The sequence below is a fragment of the Phasianus colchicus genome, chromosome 9, assembly GCF_987193195.1.
Source record: "Phasianus colchicus chromosome 9, bPhaCol1.hap1.1, whole genome shotgun sequence".
NCBI classification, from domain to species: domain Eukaryota; kingdom Metazoa; phylum Chordata; class Aves; order Galliformes; family Phasianidae; genus Phasianus; species Phasianus colchicus.
This window is the reverse complement of record NC_143444.1, coordinates 7,414,338-7,433,186: the sequence shown is the minus strand read 5'-3', so window position 1 is coordinate 7,433,186 and position 18,849 is coordinate 7,414,338. Positions and strand designations below refer to the sequence as shown.

General features: G+C 53.2%; 1 protein-coding gene across 7 annotated transcripts; it reads left to right on the top strand.

Annotated features, from left to right (window-relative positions):
- The first annotated feature begins 97 nt into the window (after positions 1 to 97).
- LOC116230444 (ADAMTS-like protein 2) lies at positions 98 to 18,845 on the top strand. Of its 7 annotated transcripts, none has more exons than XM_090146015.1 (18): positions 98 to 521; positions 5,098 to 5,240; positions 6,501 to 6,576; positions 7,058 to 7,160; positions 7,990 to 8,135; positions 8,787 to 8,910; positions 10,181 to 10,261; positions 10,412 to 10,587; positions 10,839 to 11,262; positions 11,740 to 12,151; positions 12,779 to 12,885; positions 13,429 to 13,558; positions 13,915 to 14,128; positions 14,369 to 14,524; positions 15,471 to 15,641; positions 17,266 to 17,442; positions 18,061 to 18,205; positions 18,322 to 18,845. In XM_090146015.1, exons 1-18 carry the CDS (start codon positions 447 to 449, stop codon positions 18,438 to 18,440), a joined length of 2,979 nt encoding a protein of 992 aa, XP_090002141.1. In that variant the 5' UTR covers positions 98 to 446; the 3' UTR covers positions 18,441 to 18,845. The 7 variants fall into 7 exon arrangements, with proteins under 7 accessions (XP_090002141.1, XP_090002142.1, XP_090002143.1 ...); XM_090146016.1 differs by having other exon boundaries at positions 449 to 521; positions 5,103 to 5,240; positions 18,322 to 18,844; XM_031595603.2 differs by lacking the exon at positions 98 to 521 and having other exon boundaries at positions 553 to 5,240; positions 13,432 to 13,558; positions 18,322 to 18,844.
- The last annotated feature ends 4 nt before the right edge of the window (positions 18,846 to 18,849 follow it).

Sequence of the window (18,849 nt, the reverse complement as noted above, 5' to 3'; positions counted from 1 at the left end):
CGGCTCCGAGCTCTGCTGCAGAGCGAAGCCTCGGATCGCACGGGTTCCTCCTCAAAGAAAGAAACGCCGGTCCTCCTTGCTGGTTAGAAGCTCCGCAGGCTGGCTGGCGGATCCCGAGCGGAAGGAGCGCGATGCTCAGCGCTCCGTGCCAGCAGCCCGGGGCAGCGCGGACCGCAGCCCAGCGGAGGGGCGGGACGGGGCCGTGCCGCGGGGCTCCCCGCCTCCGGAGCGCTGCCCCCCGCCGCCTCCCCTTTGTCCGCCGGCTCCCCCTCCTCCTCCTCCTCCTCCTCCCTCCCCCGGCGGCCGCCGCTCCCGGCACGTTGTAAAGTCATTAACTCCCCCAGCCATGCCGGCCCGCGCCCCGCCGCCGGCTGCTCCTGCCCCGGCCGCTGGTGGGCCGCCGCGCCGCCTCCTCCGAGCGGCGGCAGCAGCAGCAGCAGCGCGGCATGGCCGCTCCCCGCCGCCTCCTCCTCCTCCTCCTCCTCCTCCTCCTGAGCGCCGCCGCCCCCCTCGGCGCTAAGGTAAGCGCGGCCTCGGGGCTCACGCCGCCCGGAACGGCGCCTCCCCGCCGACAAAGGGCCGCGGCGACCCGCGGAGGCCGCCCGCCCGTTCCAGCCCTGCCCGCCCGTTCCAGCCCTGCCCCCACGGCCTGTCGCGGTGGGACCCGAACCCCCCCGGCTCGCAGGAGGGCTGCGAGCGATGCGCTGCTCCCCGCACAAAGCCGTGGCTGAGGTGGGATCGCGCCATCTCTTACCTGCTTTGCTGCCGATAGGACTGGGGGAGGGGGGCACGACGGCTTTTTGCTGCGAGGGGATCTGTAAAAGATGGGATGTTAGGGCGGAATTCTTCACTCTGAGTGGTGTGAGGAGCTGGCACTGCTGCCCAGAGCTGTGGGTGCCCCATCCCTGGAGGTGCCCCAGGCCATGGAGCTGAGCCTGAGCTGAGTGCAGCCAGCCCACGGCAGGGCTGGTGGATGATCTTTGAGGTCCCTCCCAACCTGAGCCTCACCTACACCTCAGCTTTGAGCAGCGGCATCACCTGAGCTGGGGTTGCCTTTGGGTTCAAGCCCCAGTTGTGCCGCTCCCGCTGCATCTGCAGCCTCGCACACGTTCTGCCTGCTTTGCTTTTCCCCCATGAGCAGGGCTTCCCAGGGTCAGCCTGCCAGATGTGCACTCCTTCACCCCGCGCACAGCAGGCTGTGAAGGCAGCGGTCATGAAGGGATTAACCTGCTGGTTGCGTTTGCTGCAGCATGCATGCAGGGAATGCCACAGGGAGCCTCAGTCCCTAGATAAGCAAATTCCTCCCTGCACCAAGCTCTCTGGATGCAGTGCCTCTGAAAAAAACAGATGGTAGGGATTCCTCGTGCACACCCCGTATTCCTTTCCTCTTTCCCTTCGCAGCAGGATGATCAACGGTGCACCAGAGTTCTCTTTTCTGAGGGCACAATTGAAAACACAGTTGTTGTTTTTTTTCAGCCACAGCTTTGATCAGAGCACAGCACAGAGCACCCAGACCTGGGGGCTGAACGTGGCTGTTCATTTCCAGGAGCACGAGATAACATCTGCAGGCAGTTTGAGGCATTAGGACATCTGAAGCTGTTCAGTATCTCAAGCAAGTAGCACAGTTTGCCATAGAGAGAAGCCCTTAGGTAAAGGATTGTGGATTTCTGTGGAGGACATGGAGTTAATGACCTCAGAAAAGGGCTGTTCAGAATTTAGTTCTTTTTCAGCTGCTGTTTTTGTCCTCTGAGGGCTCCCTGTGCCCTGCAGTGCTGCACAGGGCCCTAAGGCACGTCACACTGCAACATAGCATACCCCTGCAAGCTTCTCCACTAAGGGCAACTAACAGGGATTTGTTTTCTCTTCCTAGAAAGATTTCAAACCCCTGAGACACTGGGCTTAATGAGTCCCAGGACCCAGTGCGCAGTGTGGGACACTGAGCCAATGACACACTAATTGCCATTATTCCCAGGTTTCTGGGAAACCCATTGTAGCTTAGAGTTGATCTGACACGCAGCAGAGAATCATTAGAGGGTTTATTTGATCCCTTTCTGTTCTTCAGAAAGACCGCCTGGAAAACTGATAGGATGTCAGCCTGGATCCTCCCTCCCTCGTGGGGTTGAGGCAGTTTGTGGCAGCCTTTGTCTGGCTCTGGTGGGGGGTAGAAGGGAAACAGCTGCTGAGCCTTTGGGTAGGCAGGAAAAGCTTTCAGTGATGCTGGCTTAGAGACAGCAATATTGGAAAATCCTGGAAAAGTTCCCCAGCATCACTGGAGGCTCTGCTCAGCCCCGAGCAAGAGGACAGGAGGGCAGCCCTCACCGGAGCGTGTGCACAGCCTCCCTGTAGGTGTTGAGGCACAGGAATACCGTGGTTAGCCTCAGAGAGGAAGAGCTGCAGCTGTACAGCCTGCGTGCCAAGCCACAAGTGCCTCCAGGGGAATTCTTGAGGAGAGCACCTGGCTGCGCTGCACGGTGGCCTGTCTTTTCTGCTGATGTGATTTCTAGCCTTTAACATTTCTCATCAGCTGAGGAACTGCACCTGATCCTCCTCCCATATCCAAGCCCGGGCAGAGCCAGCTTTACAGATCCTGCACCTGCACCCACCTCCTGCCCCACAGTTTTAGTCTGCTCCATGCACGGTTCTGCAGCATGGCACAAGTTAGAGCAGTTCAGCATCTCCCACAACCAGGAGAGTGCAGAGGTGTTGTTTTAAAGCTCCTTGGCTTCTCTTTCTCCAAGGAATGGGGGGTGGAAATCTGCTTGGCCAGAAGTAACCCTTAGGGTCTGCCGAGGGGCTTGGGAAACTGAAGCTGGGAGCTTATCTAATCTGGAGTCTATCTCACAGGCCTTCATTTATTATCTGGAAATTTGGAAAATTACAAACAAGAGCCATTTGTGTGTCATGGTTAGCACAGATTTATTTCTGACAACACAGCAAACTCAGCCCAGATTGGAACCAGCTGCACCCACCTGAGTTTCACCTCCACATCTCAGGGCTGAGGACTCAGCTGCTGTCACACCGTGAGCCTCGCTTGCAAAGGCTGCAGCTCAGCACTGTCCTTGCTTACACAGATAAATAAGTGCTGCTGGGCAAGGGCTGGCAAGAGTGCTTGGTCATGGAAAACCTGAGAGCCAAATCAATCTATTTAATGTGTGATTGATTGAGGAAGCAGGGGCTTACAGAGGTAGAGGAACACGTTTCATTTGAAAACTGCTGTCACTGCTGCAGCAGAGCTCTCAGGGATGGAGTGGGGCAAAGCCTGGGGAAAGGCTGGGTAAATATTGCTACTTCTGGCCCACACGCCTCCCCCTGGGCAGTCTGTGCAGCCCTTGGTGCTCTGTGGCCACTCAGTCACGTGGAAAGGGGCCAGCTGTGATTGATGCTCCAGCTCTTGAGAGACTTGCTTTGCACTGAGCTCTTTGCACAGACAGATAAATCATTGTCCTCTCCTTCCCAGCAGCTGTGAAGGGAGCTTCCTCCGCAGGCCTGGAGATGCTTATCGCAGGGGTCAGGGGGAGATCTGAACTGAAAAGACAGCCTTTCGTGTCTGTCTTTGTAACCACGGAAGCTGCACAGCCAGCATTTCCACCTGCAGTCTGATCGTGTGCAGTCGGACAGAAACCATCGAAGGACGCAGGTTGAAATGAGCATCTGGCAGCAGAAGGAAAGGTCTTGCTGAAAACCTGCTTGTTTCTTTTATGCTTCGTTTTTACACAGCACTTGCTCTCTGTCAGAGAAGCACATGCAGCCAGCACACCTATGTTGCAAGGAATTTGGTTGCAATGTTTTCGCCACCAGCTGTACTGTTGTACAGCATCAGGTGGTGTGGTGCTTTTTTTGCAGCAGAGCAGGTTACTTTCAACACACTCCGTGGGCAGTATGGTCACTATGTGCACCTCGACCATGCTGAGTTCTAACCCAAAATCAGCTCCTCTGCATCTCCTCTGCCCAGAGGATGCTATTGGCAGGTGCTATAGAAACAAATGCTCAGGCAGGAATTACACTGCAAGATGAAGAACACTTTGGCTTTATTACACCATAAAAGAGCATCAAGCCAAGAGGCAGCCAACCAAAATAGTGAACTGAGCTCAGCAGACTGCTGAGCTTTCTTTCACATCCATCAATTACGTTTTGCAGACCAGTTCTTCCCACCAGGACTATCAGCACTGCCACGATCAGCAGGTTTTGCTATGAGTAGCACAGGTACAGCCTCTCCATGCCCTCAGTGTAACATAAGAGATGCCACACAGACAATACACACAAATTATTTGTTCTCATCTGCTGCTCCTGATACACTGTCAGCATTTTCAGCTGGCTAAATCACTTCTAGTCACTGCCCCATGGTAAGCTCATTGCTGCATTTAACTCTCTGCTCACAGCTGTGTTGCAGTAAGCAGCAATTTCGCTCCTGCACACAATTTGCAAAAGTCCTTGGAGCTTTTAGGGCATCACAGAGCAGGAAAAACATTGCAAGAGATGATCTTGCTGAAACGTATGCTCACTTACCTGCTGGGAATCTCAGAGGTGCAGTCGACAGCAGCCTGCTGTCATGAACAGGTAGGGCTGGGAGAGCTCAGGTTTGCCAAATTTAAAGGATTGGCCCCAGCAAAGCATGCTGGGTGAGGGAGAAAGTCCTCTGCTGAGCACGGAGAGGCCAGCAAAGCTGTGCTGAGACAGCCTGCAAGAGGCTCCGGTTCTGAAGCACTCTTGAAAATGACTTTTGTGACAGACGCAGGGTGAGGAACTTGGACCTGAGCCGACTTATGCACAAAGAGGAGTTTATTCCTTGTGATACAGCTCTGCCAAAGGACAGATGCGTCTCCCCCCACCCCCCTTCCCTGCAGCCAGACGCCGCAGCCTTCCTGCTGCTCCGTGCTGGTTGGCAGCTGGGGCTGTGTGCTGCTGATGTGGCTGAGCTGGGCTGGTAGTGAACTCGCAGCTTGGGCTGCAGCCACACTGAGTGCCACGCATGTCATGCCCATGCCACGAGATCCCAGAGGCATCCATCCATCCATCCATCCATCCATCCATCCATCCATCCATTGTCTGGAGTTAGGCCGCCAGGTTCCCCAGCTAACCGTTCTCTGTTTCTGTCAGGACAGTAGTGAGGCAGCAGATGGAGCTGGCCCCTGGGATGAAGAAGTTACCAAGTGGTGGGGAGAGTGGAGCTCGTGGTCCACCTGCTCGCGATCCTGCGGGGGAGGCGTGATGTCCCGGGAGCGGCACTGCCTGCGGCAGCGGTGGGTCCCAGCATGCGTCCTCCACAGTGCCCCAACCTCCATTTATCCCCTGCAGCTACCACAGTCCTGGAATTGGTCAAACAGGGTTCGCGGGGACCCAGCTGTTCCCTCTCGATCACCTCACCAGCCAGCCCTCATCAGGCACCTCGCCAGCCTGAGCTGCTAACAAGAGCCAGCATCGTACTGCACAGCACGGCATAGGGGCTGCTCAGCCTCTTTCCCTTCTGCGTGACTGCACTCCTGAGGGCAGGAAGCTCAGACAAGGGCCCCCCACCTGCTCTGCCTCCTCCAGAAGAAAATTTCTTTTATGTGGGCTGGTTGGCAGCATACCATCAGATGTGGTGACACGTTGTCCGTCTGGACACCGCCTCCCCACTAACGAGGCTTGCCAATGTCTCTGCCTCTGCTTGACATCAAACCCAGCCAAAAGGCTCCTGCAGCTTCCAGCAGGGCAGCTTAAGTGTGAGCCAGCCATGCCCTGTGAAACAGTTTTTGCTGGAGTCTGCAGGCTGCCCCTGCTTCAGCTGAAAGAGATGGCAATTTGGAAGCCTTATGATGTGAATTTAGGCTCTACCAACATTGTGTAAATTGTTGCTCTGCAGGAATAGCTGCAGTGCATCTGAGCAGTCCAGCTTGAATGTGGTTCTTCATTACACAGTGAAGTTCCCATCTGTAACCTTGACCATTCTCCCTGCATCTTCCCAGCTTTCAGGAATTTTTTTTAGCTTTTGCATTAGTCGAGAACTTCAGTATCTCTTGGACGAGTGCTGCTGGCCAGAGGTAAAGCATCACTTGCTGAGAAATCCCCATGGTTTTTGTTCATCACCAAACCTCTCTTGAAAGGCATTCAGTACTCACAAGAGGTGCCATCTCTCTGCATGCTGCTCAGTGAATTCTGAAATCAGTTCCCCAGCTCACTTCCAAATTGTAGGTGCTTCCGTGGAAATGGTGGATCATCAGGCCCCATTGCCCTTTTGTCACACCAACCCTTTTGCAGCTCAGAGATGTCTGGGCAGACCCAGCCATGGAAATACTTCAGTTGTTTCCCATCCACTTGTACTGCTCCGTAATGAGAGTAGCCTAAAATCACACTCCAAAGCTAACAGCACTGAAAATGCCTTTCAGAGGAGACATTGACTAGTGTAAACCCTGAAAACCTTACTCTGATAAAATCCCACCCTGACTTCTCTATTATCCGTGATTTCTTAGTGCTTTGCAGACCTCTAGCTTATTTCTGCTTTCACACATTCTGTTTTGCAGGCTCCAGATGCCCCAGGGAACAAACAGCACCATGTGTGTTGGCCAAGCCAAGCACTACCAACTGTGCCAGCAGCAGGTGAGAACTGCTTCCAGCACTCACTGGTCCTTTCTGGGGGATGTGAGGTTGGACCAGCAAATGCAGGAGCACCAGCAGTGAGGGTCTGGCAGAGGAGTGCAGATAAGAGGCACGGTGCACTCTTGGGGGAGTTGCCAGCTTGCCTTTGAAAACATGGGAGTTGGGCTCTCCTCTCTGGGTCTGAAAGGTGGGGGAGAAGGATATAAAACACATTTGTTGTGGGGTGGGGGGAAGGAAGAAGTTTTCCTGGTATGTTTTTCCTTTTGCTGGAAGTAGATTTTGCAGTTCTGTTAAATACAGCTGGCTGAGGCGATGGAAGCCTGGCCTTTCTGCCTGTATTACTGCACATCAGAGTCCATCACTGATTCCTTCCAGGGTGGACAGGGCATTTTCATCCCCCAAGGATGCAGCAGGGCCAAGCAGCTGTCACAACCATGGCTGCGACATAGGGAGCTTTTGATCACATTTATTCCCTCCGTAGCCCTGCCCAGCCAACACAGCAAGCTTCAAACAACAGCAGTGCTCCAGTTTCAATGCCAAAGCCTTTGGGAAGCGGTACTACCACTGGATGCCCCTCTATCCAGGTGGGTTTTCACAGCTTCAGGGTGAGAAAACACCTGCAGGATTTTCTCAGACACAGGAGGAGAACCCAGGGGCAAGTCCCCTCTCTTCACAGAACCACCCCAGCCAGCCAGGCCTCTTCTCACACTGGCTTGGATCCTATGTGAGAACGTGCTGGTGAGCAGACAGGGGACACAGCCAGGTGTCTTGACTCACCTACAGTCACCTTGGCAGATGGGGTGTTCGGTCTGTGTGTGCCTCCTAACATTTCAGCCACCTCTGTCATCCAGCATGCTTCCCACTGGGATGGCGGTGGGTTATTCTGAACAGGATGGCCATCCATTTCCTGCATAGAAGAGATAAATTGCTTCACACGGGTTGCCAGATGGCCCTTGAGGCCCAGATTCAGCTCCCCTGAGATATGACTGCCTTTCTGGACCTGCCTGTTTTTCCATTAGCTGCTAAGGGAACACAGAACATCTGCACCTCTAACTCCCATTGCTCAGCTGGAAGGGGTGCAGCTGGCCACAGCCCCACTGTCAGTACCTCTCTTGCGGGTCATACTTGCTCCTGTGTACTTATGTGTGGCCTGGGATCTGCTGATGTGGATTCCCATATCTGGCACAGGGGATGGCACTGCAAAGGGGAGAGGTTTTGCCATCAAGAAGCACTTCTATGTATGGCCCCATGTGCAGCCTCATACCATGATCCCTTTACTACCACAAGGTCTGTAGCCTTGCAGTTCATCTTGAGAAGCAAGAACATCTAAGATGACATCAAACCAGCAGCGTGCATAAAGGGAAAGTCCCCTCCCTCACTGCCCATCCCCTTGGTCTGCCTCTGTCCCTTTAGATGACTACACCAGCATCTCCAACAAGCCGTGTGACCTCCAGTGCACCACGCGGAATGGAGAGAGGCAACTGATGGCCCGAGCCCAGGATGGTACCTCCTGCAAGGACAGGACCTACCAAGGGGTCTGCATCAATGGGAAGTGCGAGGTGAGGCTCTGGAAGGAAATAGTACAGAAACCAGGGGTATAAATGCCTTGTTGAGCTGCCTAGTCACTGTGAAGCCAAGGGTCCCAGCAGAGAGGTGAAACCAAGGCCTGGCAAGAATGATTACATTCACTTTTGAGTGCCTGTGGGCTAGAGCAGAGCAGAGAGACTCGCACAAAAGGAGTTAGATACATCCGCATTCACAGTGGGTAACAGAACTTTTCTCCCAGCACAGAGAAGGCTAGGATTGAAGGTCTGTGTTCATAGCCAAACTGAAAAAGATTGGATATTTTTTCCCTTGTAGAACAAGGGTAAAGGATGTGTGTGTGGAGTTGTTAGAGAGAGGTGTCTTAAAACCTCAAGCAGCCTGCCTGCCTTTGATGCAGCATCTCCTGGAAGATGATGCTGTACATCACTACTACAGTGAGAAGGATTGGCCAAAAGATGGGAGACTGAATAAATGGAAGCAGACTTGCTGAATCTTATTTCCTGCACCTACACGTGCAACCCTGCCCCAGGTTCAGGGCCACAGTGCACATGCTCACAAACTACCCCACATCCACACCCAGGAGCTCACCTAAAGAATAAGGTAACATTGCCTTGAAAAGACACTGTCCCCTAAGAGACACTCTTTATTTTTACTCTTCCTTGCAGCCAGTGGGGTGTGATGGGAGCCTGTATTCAGCCCGGACGATGGACAGATGCAGGGTGTGTGGAGGGGACGGCAGCACTTGTCACCGTGTCTCAGGCAGCTTCCGAAAGGCAATCTCACAGATAGGTACTCCCTGCTACCACAGTTCAGAGACTTCACCTGCTACTTCTTACCACTAACTGGCACGAAGGGTGACTGGCTTGAATGAGGGTAGGAGTTTCCCAGCTGCTTGGTGGAAAAAGCTGAAGAGTGCCACCTCTGCTTAAATACCGACATTTTATCCTTTTGGATCAATCAGTCAGAGGAGATTGGGGATGATATGTTGTAAATTAGGCCAGCAAGGTTTTCTTTCACATCTTCACTGTAGGAGGCAGCTGGGGATCTCTTTGTTCCTATTGATTTTGGCATCTCGCGCACCTCAGATGATGTGAAAAGGTCAATGAATCTTCTTTTATTTGTGCTAGGTGTTCACTGGAAGATTAGGCTCCTCTGATGAGGGTCACAGCATTTGTTTCAGCCTGCACTTCGTCTCCAGCTTTCCCCAGTCCTGTGGCTGATGCAGCTGAGGGACAGTCCCTCTGAAACTGGGCTGAGATTAATGGTTCATCTCTTGCAACCTCATGGCCCATTCCTCCACCAAGAAGGAACAGACTGTGGTATACTCATTAGTAATTAATTAACTGTGGTTTGAGGATGTTTTGGAACATCGTTTTACACTGCTATTGTTCCACTAGTCTACCTCATTCTCCACAGACGCCGGACCAGAGAAGTATTCTGGCTCCTTTCCAGGGTGTGGTAATAGTGCTAACCTCTCTAGAAGCACACAGACAGTCTTGGCCTTCCATTCCAGGCCTCATAAAATCTTACAGGATGGAAAAAAACAATCAACAGACTTTCTAACAGGAAAGGCAAGCTGGCAAAGCCCCACAACGTTAAGAGCCTTTTACTTCCTACCCATTTAAAGGTCAATCTTTATGCTCCTCTTGAGACAAATTCTGTTGAGTCGGGAGCTGTGGGGACCTACAGTCTTCTCCCTGCACCCTTCAGCACCAGTGCTGATCAATAGTAAGCTTTTTATGTGCTCTTGTGAGGAAAAGCCTGACAGCACATTCATTCATGCACCTACAGCCACGCTGTTAAGCTCACGCAATTCCTTTCTGACTTCAAACCCAGCACTGGTCAAACTTAGAGACCTGCAATGGTCATTGGCAGAGGGGTTTCAGAAGGGAGCTGGGATTAGAGCTCACAGCTTGGCACAGCATGTTTAGGTCCTTAACATCCTGCTAGGGGTAGCGCTGCCCTCCTACATGCACACCTATCCCATGAGATGCTTTGCCTGTGAGCACTTTTCTGTTCCATCCTCGGATTTTCTTCACCTCCTGTTCCTGCTCCTCAGGTTACGTGTTCATCACCAGCATCCCTGCCGGTGCCATGGACATCCTCATCATGGAGCGCAGGAAGACAGAAAACATCCTGGGTAAGCAGGGGGTCTGGCTGGGTGTGGAGGTCCCTGAGTCGTCCCTGTGAGCATTTCCTCCTGGGTAGCACAGGGTTTGCTTTCCTTAGTGCCAGCACAGCCTCAGCACTCTGCACGGAGCATCACATCTGTCTCTTTTTTCCTTTGAAGCACTCGCTGATGAATATGGGCATTTCTTCTTCAACGGCAACTCTGCCATTGACAACCCCCAGAACTTCAGGGTAGCTGGCACGATCTTCAAGTACAGGCGGCCTTCGAGTCTGAATTCAGATGGGCTGGAGTATATCATAGCTCACGGGCCCACTAACCAGTCTCTGAATGCCATGGTATGTCAAGAGGTACTTTTAGCCCTTCCTGTCTTGCCTGTCCCAAACTGTGAGCCTCCCTCAGACAAACTGCTTCCTAATTTTGTTCTCATGCCAACCCCGTGGCTGAGGAAGCCAGATATTGCTTTGTGGGGTTTCCTCTTGGGTTTAAGAGGATGCTATCTTCTCTTAACATCTGCCACAAAGCGACTAGAAGAAACACATGCCCTTAGAATGAAAGAGGTTCTGTTTTCCTTCCCTGTTTCCTCCAGTACTATAACTTTAATGGGAAAATGCCCCATATTACTTATGACTACACTGTACCACGGACACCACCACCTCTCCGAACCGCAGCCCCTGCTGTAGACAGACCTCGTTATCATCACCCAATAGAGACCAGCCAGAGCCATCCTGTTCCAGCCAACTTCAGAGCTGCCAAGGACCCCAATGCCACACTGCTTTCCCTGTCACCAGATGACACCAACAAACAGCTTCCTCTAAAAGATAGGCACGAAGATTTAGGCTTCAGCCATCCACACTTCTTCCACACCAACTCCACTAATCGGGACTGGGGCTGGGAACAAGGTGAAGAAAAGGAGAAGTATGACTTCCACATAAGACAGGTCTACCACGCAAACGCAGCAGGAGAGGAAGAAGGAGAGGAAGGAGCAGCAATTGGTGGAGAAACAGAATTGGGTTGGTTGCTTTGTTTTTCCTTTTCTCCCAAGCCTTAGTTCATTGAAAAGGGGCATTGGGACATTCCACGTTGGTTTGCTTGAAATGTAGGGTGGCTTTTCCATCGGGTAGACAGGGAAAAAGGATGGTTCATAGCAGGGGTGGAGACCATCAGAGTGCAGCTGGTTGCTCCTTGTGAGAAGGGGAGCAAATCTGAGTCTGTCTGGGAAAGCCAAACAGTTAAGGGGCAGGACTAGGAGTGAAGTGCACTTACAGCATAGGTCTGAGCTTTAATGCAGCTCCTGGGCCACGGGCAGGTGTGGGGATCTCACGTGAGGCTGCTCAGGATAATTAAAGCCTGTTGATGCACCCTGATGGCAACTTAGGGTTTTGAGGCCAAATATTCAGTGTTTTTTTGCCTTACCAGACACCACTAAACCACACGCTGAAGCATAAGCTGTGCAAGATAGTTATCGCATCCCAATATTCTTCCTGCAGCCCTCAAATTCAACCAGATTTCCATCAGCACAGCTGTACCCTACAGCATGAGGAGGTCTGAGCTGTCGGAGAACAGCCGCGTCGCATCCTCCAGGCTTCGGCTCTTCAGGAGGTTGTGCCACCAGGACCAGCACCACGCTGCCTTCTGCAGGGAGCTACAGTACCTGGCTGCCAGGCTGGCCCAGAGGAACACCACAGCAGGACTATGGGCTGAAACAGCCGCCCGGTGGCCACAGGGCCTCCACAAAGCTCCGTCCCGTAAGAACTCGCTGCAGGACTTGAAGGTGGAGATGTTTGCTGGGAGACAGGGGAAAGCGAGCAACTACAGTGTGATGGAGAGCTCTCTGCTGGGTGCCAGCACGGCGGTGGACGTCAGCCAGGCAGAGCCTCTGCGGGCCCCCGGCACTGAAAGGTGGCACTTGGTTTCCTGGGCAAAACAGGAGCATGGTTGGCTGGGGAGGGAGGGTTGAACCAATCTAGTTGTCTCACCGCTGTCCTTGATGTCCCCATTTGCCAGCGACTCTCCATGGTATCTGTTATAGATGCTTGAGCAATGATGTGTCTTCCAGATGTTTGGCTCAGCTCGTGGTCCAACACAGAGCTTCTGGAACATGCGTTGTGTTCCTTTGCCTCAGAGAGATCCATTTAAATGTGTTCTGAAGGACCTGTGGGGCTATGGCTGTTCACAGTCTTACTAGCTGAATACAGAAGGTGGATGTTCCATCCCTGGAGGCATTCAAGGCCAGGCTGGATGTGGCTCTGGGCAGCCTGGTCTGGTGGTTGGCGACCCTGCACATAGCAGGGGGTTGGAACTGGATGAGCATTGTGCTCCTTTTCAACCCGGGCCGTTCTATGATTCTGTGAAGGCTTCACGCTCTGCTTAACAGTGTGCATCTTGCCCATGATGGGGGAGGTAGGGACGGAGCACAGAAACAGTGAGTTTCTTCCCGTTTTCCAAGAAGGAAAGGAGGAAATGCAGTATATTTTACATTCACAGCAATTTTATGTCTTTATTTCCTGCCCCCTCCTCTCTCTGCAGCAATGAGTTTGATGTGAGCCCCGTGGGCCACGATGACATCAGCTTGGCTGACATGTATCGGTGGAAGGTCTCAGCTTATGCCCCCTGCAGCTCCACCTGCACTTCAGGTAGGTAAAGACCCAGTGCTTATTTTCAAGACTGCTTTTGTCCTGGTGACTTCTGTAGTTGGAATCCACCTGGCAGCCTCCACTTTCTTTGCTATTTGGTTCCCTTTTTTTTTGGTATCTAAAGAGGACAGATGTGCTCTTTTCCCATGAAAACACATTTTCAAATTCCATTGGTCTTACAGTGGCATCTTGAAGCTACTGACTTTTGTAGCAGTGGTGCAATCATACATTTATGTAGCTTGTAGAGTGAGTTTTAGCATCAGTTTATATGAGAGTTTAGGAGAGGTTTATATGCCAACACTCGGAGTCCAGGAAGAGAAGCAGAGCTATTCAGAGCATCTGGCTGACTTTTGTCTGGAGGCTTTTTTCAGTTCAAGCCTTTTCAAGGGCAACTGATCTTGGCAGGACCTTTTAGGCCACTGGTATTTTTAAATTACAGGTAGGTTTTCAGAGGCAGTGAATGCTCTTCAGTGATTTTCTATTAGCTGGGGGAGGCTTTTGGTTCTGGTGGAGCCTGACCTAGACAAGATCTTGGTTGTCCAGCAGGTATCAGTGCCTCCTATGCAATGTGTGTACGGTACGACGGAGTGGAAGTGGACGAAGCGTACTGCGATGCCCTGACCCGACCAGAACCTACACATGAATTTTGTACAGGGAGAGACTGCCAGCCTAGGTGAGTGGAAATGACATCTGCTCCCCCTGGGGAATACACATCTTTGTAAGGATCATCTCCTGCTCACAGTATGCAACCATTTCTGGTCTGGAAGACGTACTTAAACAGCTAAACCTGTGCATCCTCATGCAAGTGAAAAGAGGGAAGAAATTTTCTGTGTTTAAATTACCCACTAAGCACAAAGTTGTTTTTCAAGACCACAGACCTACACCTGATGAGCAGATTCACAGCAGCAGTTAGTGGGTCAGGGAGTCCCAGGCACACGAACACTCCCCAGCCACCCTCCATCCCCGGATCACTTACCTGTGCTTTGCTTTGTGTTTTCTCTCTTTCTCTCCTGGGGGCTGCTTGTGGAGGTGGGAAACGAGCCGTTGGAGTGAGTGCTCCAGGACCTGTGGTGAGGGCTACCAGTACCGCACCGTGCGCTGCTGGAAGATGCTGGCTCCAGGCTTCGACAGCTCTGTTTACAATGACCTCTGCGAGTCAGCTGGGCTGGCCAGGCCCATAGAGAGAAAAGCCTGCAAGAACAAGGCCTGCGGACCCCAGTGGGAGCTTTCAGAGTGGTCTGAGGTAGGCACTGGGGGAGCTTTGCATCCAAGGATGAGCTGGGGCCTGAAGGAAAATGACAGATGTTGGGTGCTTCCCTCTGGTGAGCGCTGAGGAAGCCCTGCCCGGCTGCACGCTCACCTTTACTCACTTTTCTCCTTCCCTGCTGGGACCCTTCCCCTCTCCATCAGTGCAGCAGGAGGAAAACGCCTTTGCTTGTTCCTCTTGTGCTCTGCTTTGGAATCCAACTCGGTGTCATTGCAGTGCTCAGCCCGATGTGGCAGCCAGGGAACGATGAAGAGGGAGGTGCGCTGCTCGGTGGAAGCAGCCCTCTGCAATGAGTCCCAGAAGCCCAGCAGTGAGAAGGAGTGCACAGGGCCGCCCTGCGACCGCCGCTGGACCGCTTCGGACTGGGGCCCGGTGAGTGCAGAGGGGCTGCTCCTCCACATCCCTACTTCTGAGGGCACAGGGCTGGCAAGAGGGAGCAGATGAGCAGTCATGCTGCTGCTCACTGTTGGCTTTCCTCTGGCAGAGGCTAGAGAAATAGTGATAATGTACATTTTTGAGCCAACGGTGTGCCCAGGTGGCCAAGAAGGCCAGCAGCATCCTGGCTTGCATCAGCCAGCAGTAGTAGGGAGGGGATCATCCCCCTGTACTCAGCACTTGAGTTCTGTGTTCAATTTTGGGCCTTTCACAAGAAAGACGTTGAGTTGCTGGAGCATGTCCAGAGAAGGGCAGGGAGCTGTGTGGGGTCTGGAGCACAGTATGATGGGGAGCAGCTGAGGGAATGGGATGGGGCAGTATGGAGAAGAGGAGCTCAGGGGAGACCTCACTGCTCTCTGTAACTGCCTGAAAGGAGGCTGTGCTGAGGGGGGATCGGCCTCTGCTCCCGGGTAACAGTGACAGAATGGGATGGAATGGCCTCAGCACCAAGGGAGGGTCAGGTTGGGTATTAGGAAACATTTCTCCTCAGTAACAGTGGGGAGGCACTGGCACAGACTGTGCCAGTGGGAGTGGTGGAGCCCAAGGGTCTTTGGAGGAGCATTTGGTCAGAGAGCTCCATTCTCCAGGTGCCAAGAGCTCCTCAAATTATTGAATGGAGCTCATTCAGACCTAACTGGAACTTAGAATCATAGAATCATTAAGGTTGGAAAATGATCTCTGTGATCATCTAATCCAAGCATCAACCCATCATCCACGCCCACCAAACCACGTCCCTCACTGCCACATTTCCACATTTCTCCAACACCTCTAAGGACCCTTGGGATCAAGTACCACAGCCCCAGATCCAGGTCTCCAGGCTCACGCTGCTGACCGTAGCCCCTCCACCCCCCTGGTGTGTCTAAATGCCCTTTATTCCTCCAAGTGCTCAGGTTCATGTGGAGAAGGACGCATAAGCCGTTTCGTCGCCTGTCGCAACCTGGAGGGCAAGGTGATCTCTGACACACAGTGTGACCCAGCTGCCAAGCCCCTGGCCGTCCATCCGTGTGGAGACAAGGACTGCCCTGCACACTGGGTGGAGCAGGAGTGGGACCAGGTAAAGCCAAACCCAGCCCTCCGTCCTCAGCCCTCCTTCCCACTGCATCCCACAGGAGATGATGGGCACTTTTGGCTCCGTTGGTGGAGCAAAGTTGTACAGTGTCACCACCAGCTGCATCGTTGCTCCTTCCAAAACGAGGGCAGAGGAAAATACCCCAGCTTGTCCCCTCCATACCCCAGTCTGTGGCACTTGTGGCCCTCCAATAGAGGTCGCAGGGAAGGCAGTAGTGTCCTATAGAAGTCCTCCTCCTCTCCCACTTCTGGCTCCCAGCTGGCAGTTGCAGGGACCTCAGCAGAGCCCCATCCAGAATCTGCAACTACACCCCCAAGATTTGGGTCTTGCTGCCAAAGAGAAAGCCCTACAAAAAACAACTGCATCTCCAGTTAATAAGAGCCAGAGGTAAGGCCTCAGCCTAGGTTCCTGCCCTGGGAGTCACCTCCAGCCCAAGAGCATTTACTTGCCCCAGGTGCAATAAACATAGCCCAGGGGCCCTGTTCTATTAAGCCAGCAATTGCTGCCTGCCAGCTTGCCTTCTGTTGCTAGAGAGGCTATTATGAGCTTCCATTACAAGCCAGTCCAAATCCCAGAGCACCCAGAGAGAACATTGTGACAGACCTGTGGGGTCTGGGCTTTGCCTTGTAAAGTCCTGAGAAAAACAGGCATTCACGGAGCACGAAGGAGGGCTTCTAAGGAATCCTTTTTCTAGCCTTCCTAGCTGCTGACAGCATTCAGTTGAGAGTCCCTCCAGCACAAATAACGAGCAGAAATCATTTACAACTGGGGACCCATGGCACTCCTGTAGCTCTTTCCTGCTCTGTCCTGTGGTGTAGGTCACACCCAATGCTGCAGTGCAGTTTTTGAGCTGTGCCTGAGTGATTAAACTCACCTGAACTCTGAAAGGCCAGCTGGGCTCCCCACTTTTGCCTGTGCCAGCTTCTTTGCTGTGCTCTCTCAGCTGTTCAGCTGCGGGTGAGCTGTTTGCAGGATGACTCAGGAGGGATGTGAGCCAGCTGTGCTGGCCCTGGCACTGTGAAGATGGGCACTGAGCAGTGAAGTCTCACGCTGCTAAGTGCTGCCCAGGACACCAGGGAACACAACTAGAATGAGATTCTGCCTCCCACTGCCTGCTTCTCTCGGTGTTGTCCTGAGAGGTCGATCCCTCCCATCTGTATCTGCATAGCTTTGGGCTGAGCTTGGGTATTTGTCCATGCAATCTCCTGCAGTGCACCAGCTTGGTCCCCTCGAGCCTTCACAGAGCTTGTCAGTACTCCAAGATGTAGATTACTGCACAAACACGCTACGTGGTCTTTTAGGGCATAGAGATATATAAAATAAGACAGAAACATCCTCTTACAGTCTTACCTTGGCTGCTCCAGGTCCCTTGTGGGAACTGCTCTCAGGCCAGCCAGGCTCAATTCAGCATCCTCCATGCTAGCTGAACACATAACCATCTCCTGTCCCCATTCCAGTGGAATCCAGCTCCCTTTCAGGCACCCCCATGACCCGGGCAGCACTACCTCCATCAGCCTAGTGTTAGCACATGCATTCAGCACGTTCTGAGCAGGATGCCACCTTACCTGAAGCTCTACAGCAGAGCAGCAGTTTATGTTCTCCTTCCCAGTGTGATGCCAGCTGCGGACGAGGGACGAAGAGCCGGGTTGTCCTGTGTGCAGGGCTGGAGAACGGGGTGTACAGGGAGTACCCTGAGAAACGCTGTGAGGCTGCACAAAAGCCTGAGGAGCAAGCTGCCTGCTTCATGAGGCCGTGTTCAACCTGGTTCACTACCTCCTGGTCTCAGGTACGGCTCAGTGTGGCAGGGAAGTGGGAGAAGAGCTAACCCTGGGTGGTAAAGCATGACCTGCAGTGAGGATTTCCAGCAGTTCTGTCTGCTGAGGGTTCCGTTGGGTCTGGGTGGGACCACGAGCTCTGCTTTTTAGCAGACCAGGCAGCAAAAGGAAGGACTGGCCCACAGCAGGTGGAGAAAACCTCAGAGCTCGTGGATTATTGCCTCAGGCAGAAGCATGCACCACACTGCAGGTGATGCAATCAGGTCTCCTCTGCCAGGAGCTGATGTTCTGTCCTCTTGATTGCTTTAGTTAGCATTTAGTGAATGGGGGGGGAGGCGAAGCTGCCATTTTGTCCATCTTCTAAAACAGCACCAGCTTTCAAAGCAGAGCCAACTCTGAGCTGCATTAAGAAGCAGAAAGCAACCTCCTGCCCCAGCTTAGAGAGGCTCTTTTCAAGCAACCGGAGGAGAGCCTGAGTTTGGGCTTAGTGTGAGATCTGACCCAAACCTCCTCAAGAGCAGTCTCCAAAGCACAGACCGCCAGGTCTCAGTGGAGGAAAGGGCTCGGGACCTACAGCTCAATAACAACCCACCTCTCATGCTCTCTCTCCTCTCCCTTGATCCCGACAGTGCAGCAAGACGTGTGGTGCTGGCGTGCGACTGCGCGAGGTGAAGTGCTACCAGGGGGAAGCACTGGCCCAGGGCTGTGACCCCACTTCCAAACCAGAAGGCAGGCAGACGTGTCAGCTCCAGCCGTGCCCCACAGAGGCCCCAGGTGAGACTGGGAGGGCAGGGAGGAGGAGCCCTGGGAAGCCTTCACTCCCTCCAGCTCTCAGCTTGGAGAAGCGTGGCTGCTTTGTAACCCCTTCTGTGGTTGCTTCTGCTCCCCAGAAGAAGACTGTGAAGACAAAGCGACAGCCAACTGTGTGCTTGTGCTGAAGGTGAAGCTGTGCTCTCACTGGTACTACAGGAAGGCTTGCTGCTGGTCGTGTCGCCTCAAGTCACTGTGACTGCTGCCAGGCTGTAGTTCCCTTCCAAGTTCAGGGCCCCCTGAGCCAGACTTTACCACTTAAAGCCACCTCACTTGGCTTGGCCGTGGAGCCAGTCCCTGTAGAGCAGCCTGCTCAGCAAGAAAGGACTCCTAGGGCTTAGTCATCACCGTTCCCTTTCCACCAAGAGGATTTTACTGAAGACAAACCACCAGTTCCTAGAAAGCTGAGAAGTGAGTTGGGAGAGCCTGTCCCTGCTGTCAGTCGCCTCCAGAGAGCTCTGGTTGGAGGCAGTGGGGCACAGAGCCAGCCCGCAGCAGGGCACAGGCTGCAGTCACCCCGTCCTGCCCTGCAGATTGTTCTGCTACATGGGCGATTTCCAAACACAGCCAAAAAATTCTGTGTCACAATAAAGAGCTAAACTGTCAAC

Coding starts and splice junctions, on each gene's coding strand:
- LOC116230444 (XM_031595602.2), top strand. CDS start 4,906: ATGTGGCTGAGCTGGGCTGGTAGTGAACTCGCAGCTTGGGCTGCAGCC. Junction 12,152..12,778: donor CGGGCCCCCGGCACTGAAAG/GTGGCACTTGGT, acceptor CTCTCTCTGCAG/CAATGAGTTTGATGTGAGCC. Junction 14,525..15,470: donor CCGCTTCGGACTGGGGCCCG/GTGAGTGCAGAG, acceptor TATTCCTCCAAG/TGCTCAGGTTCATGTGGAGA.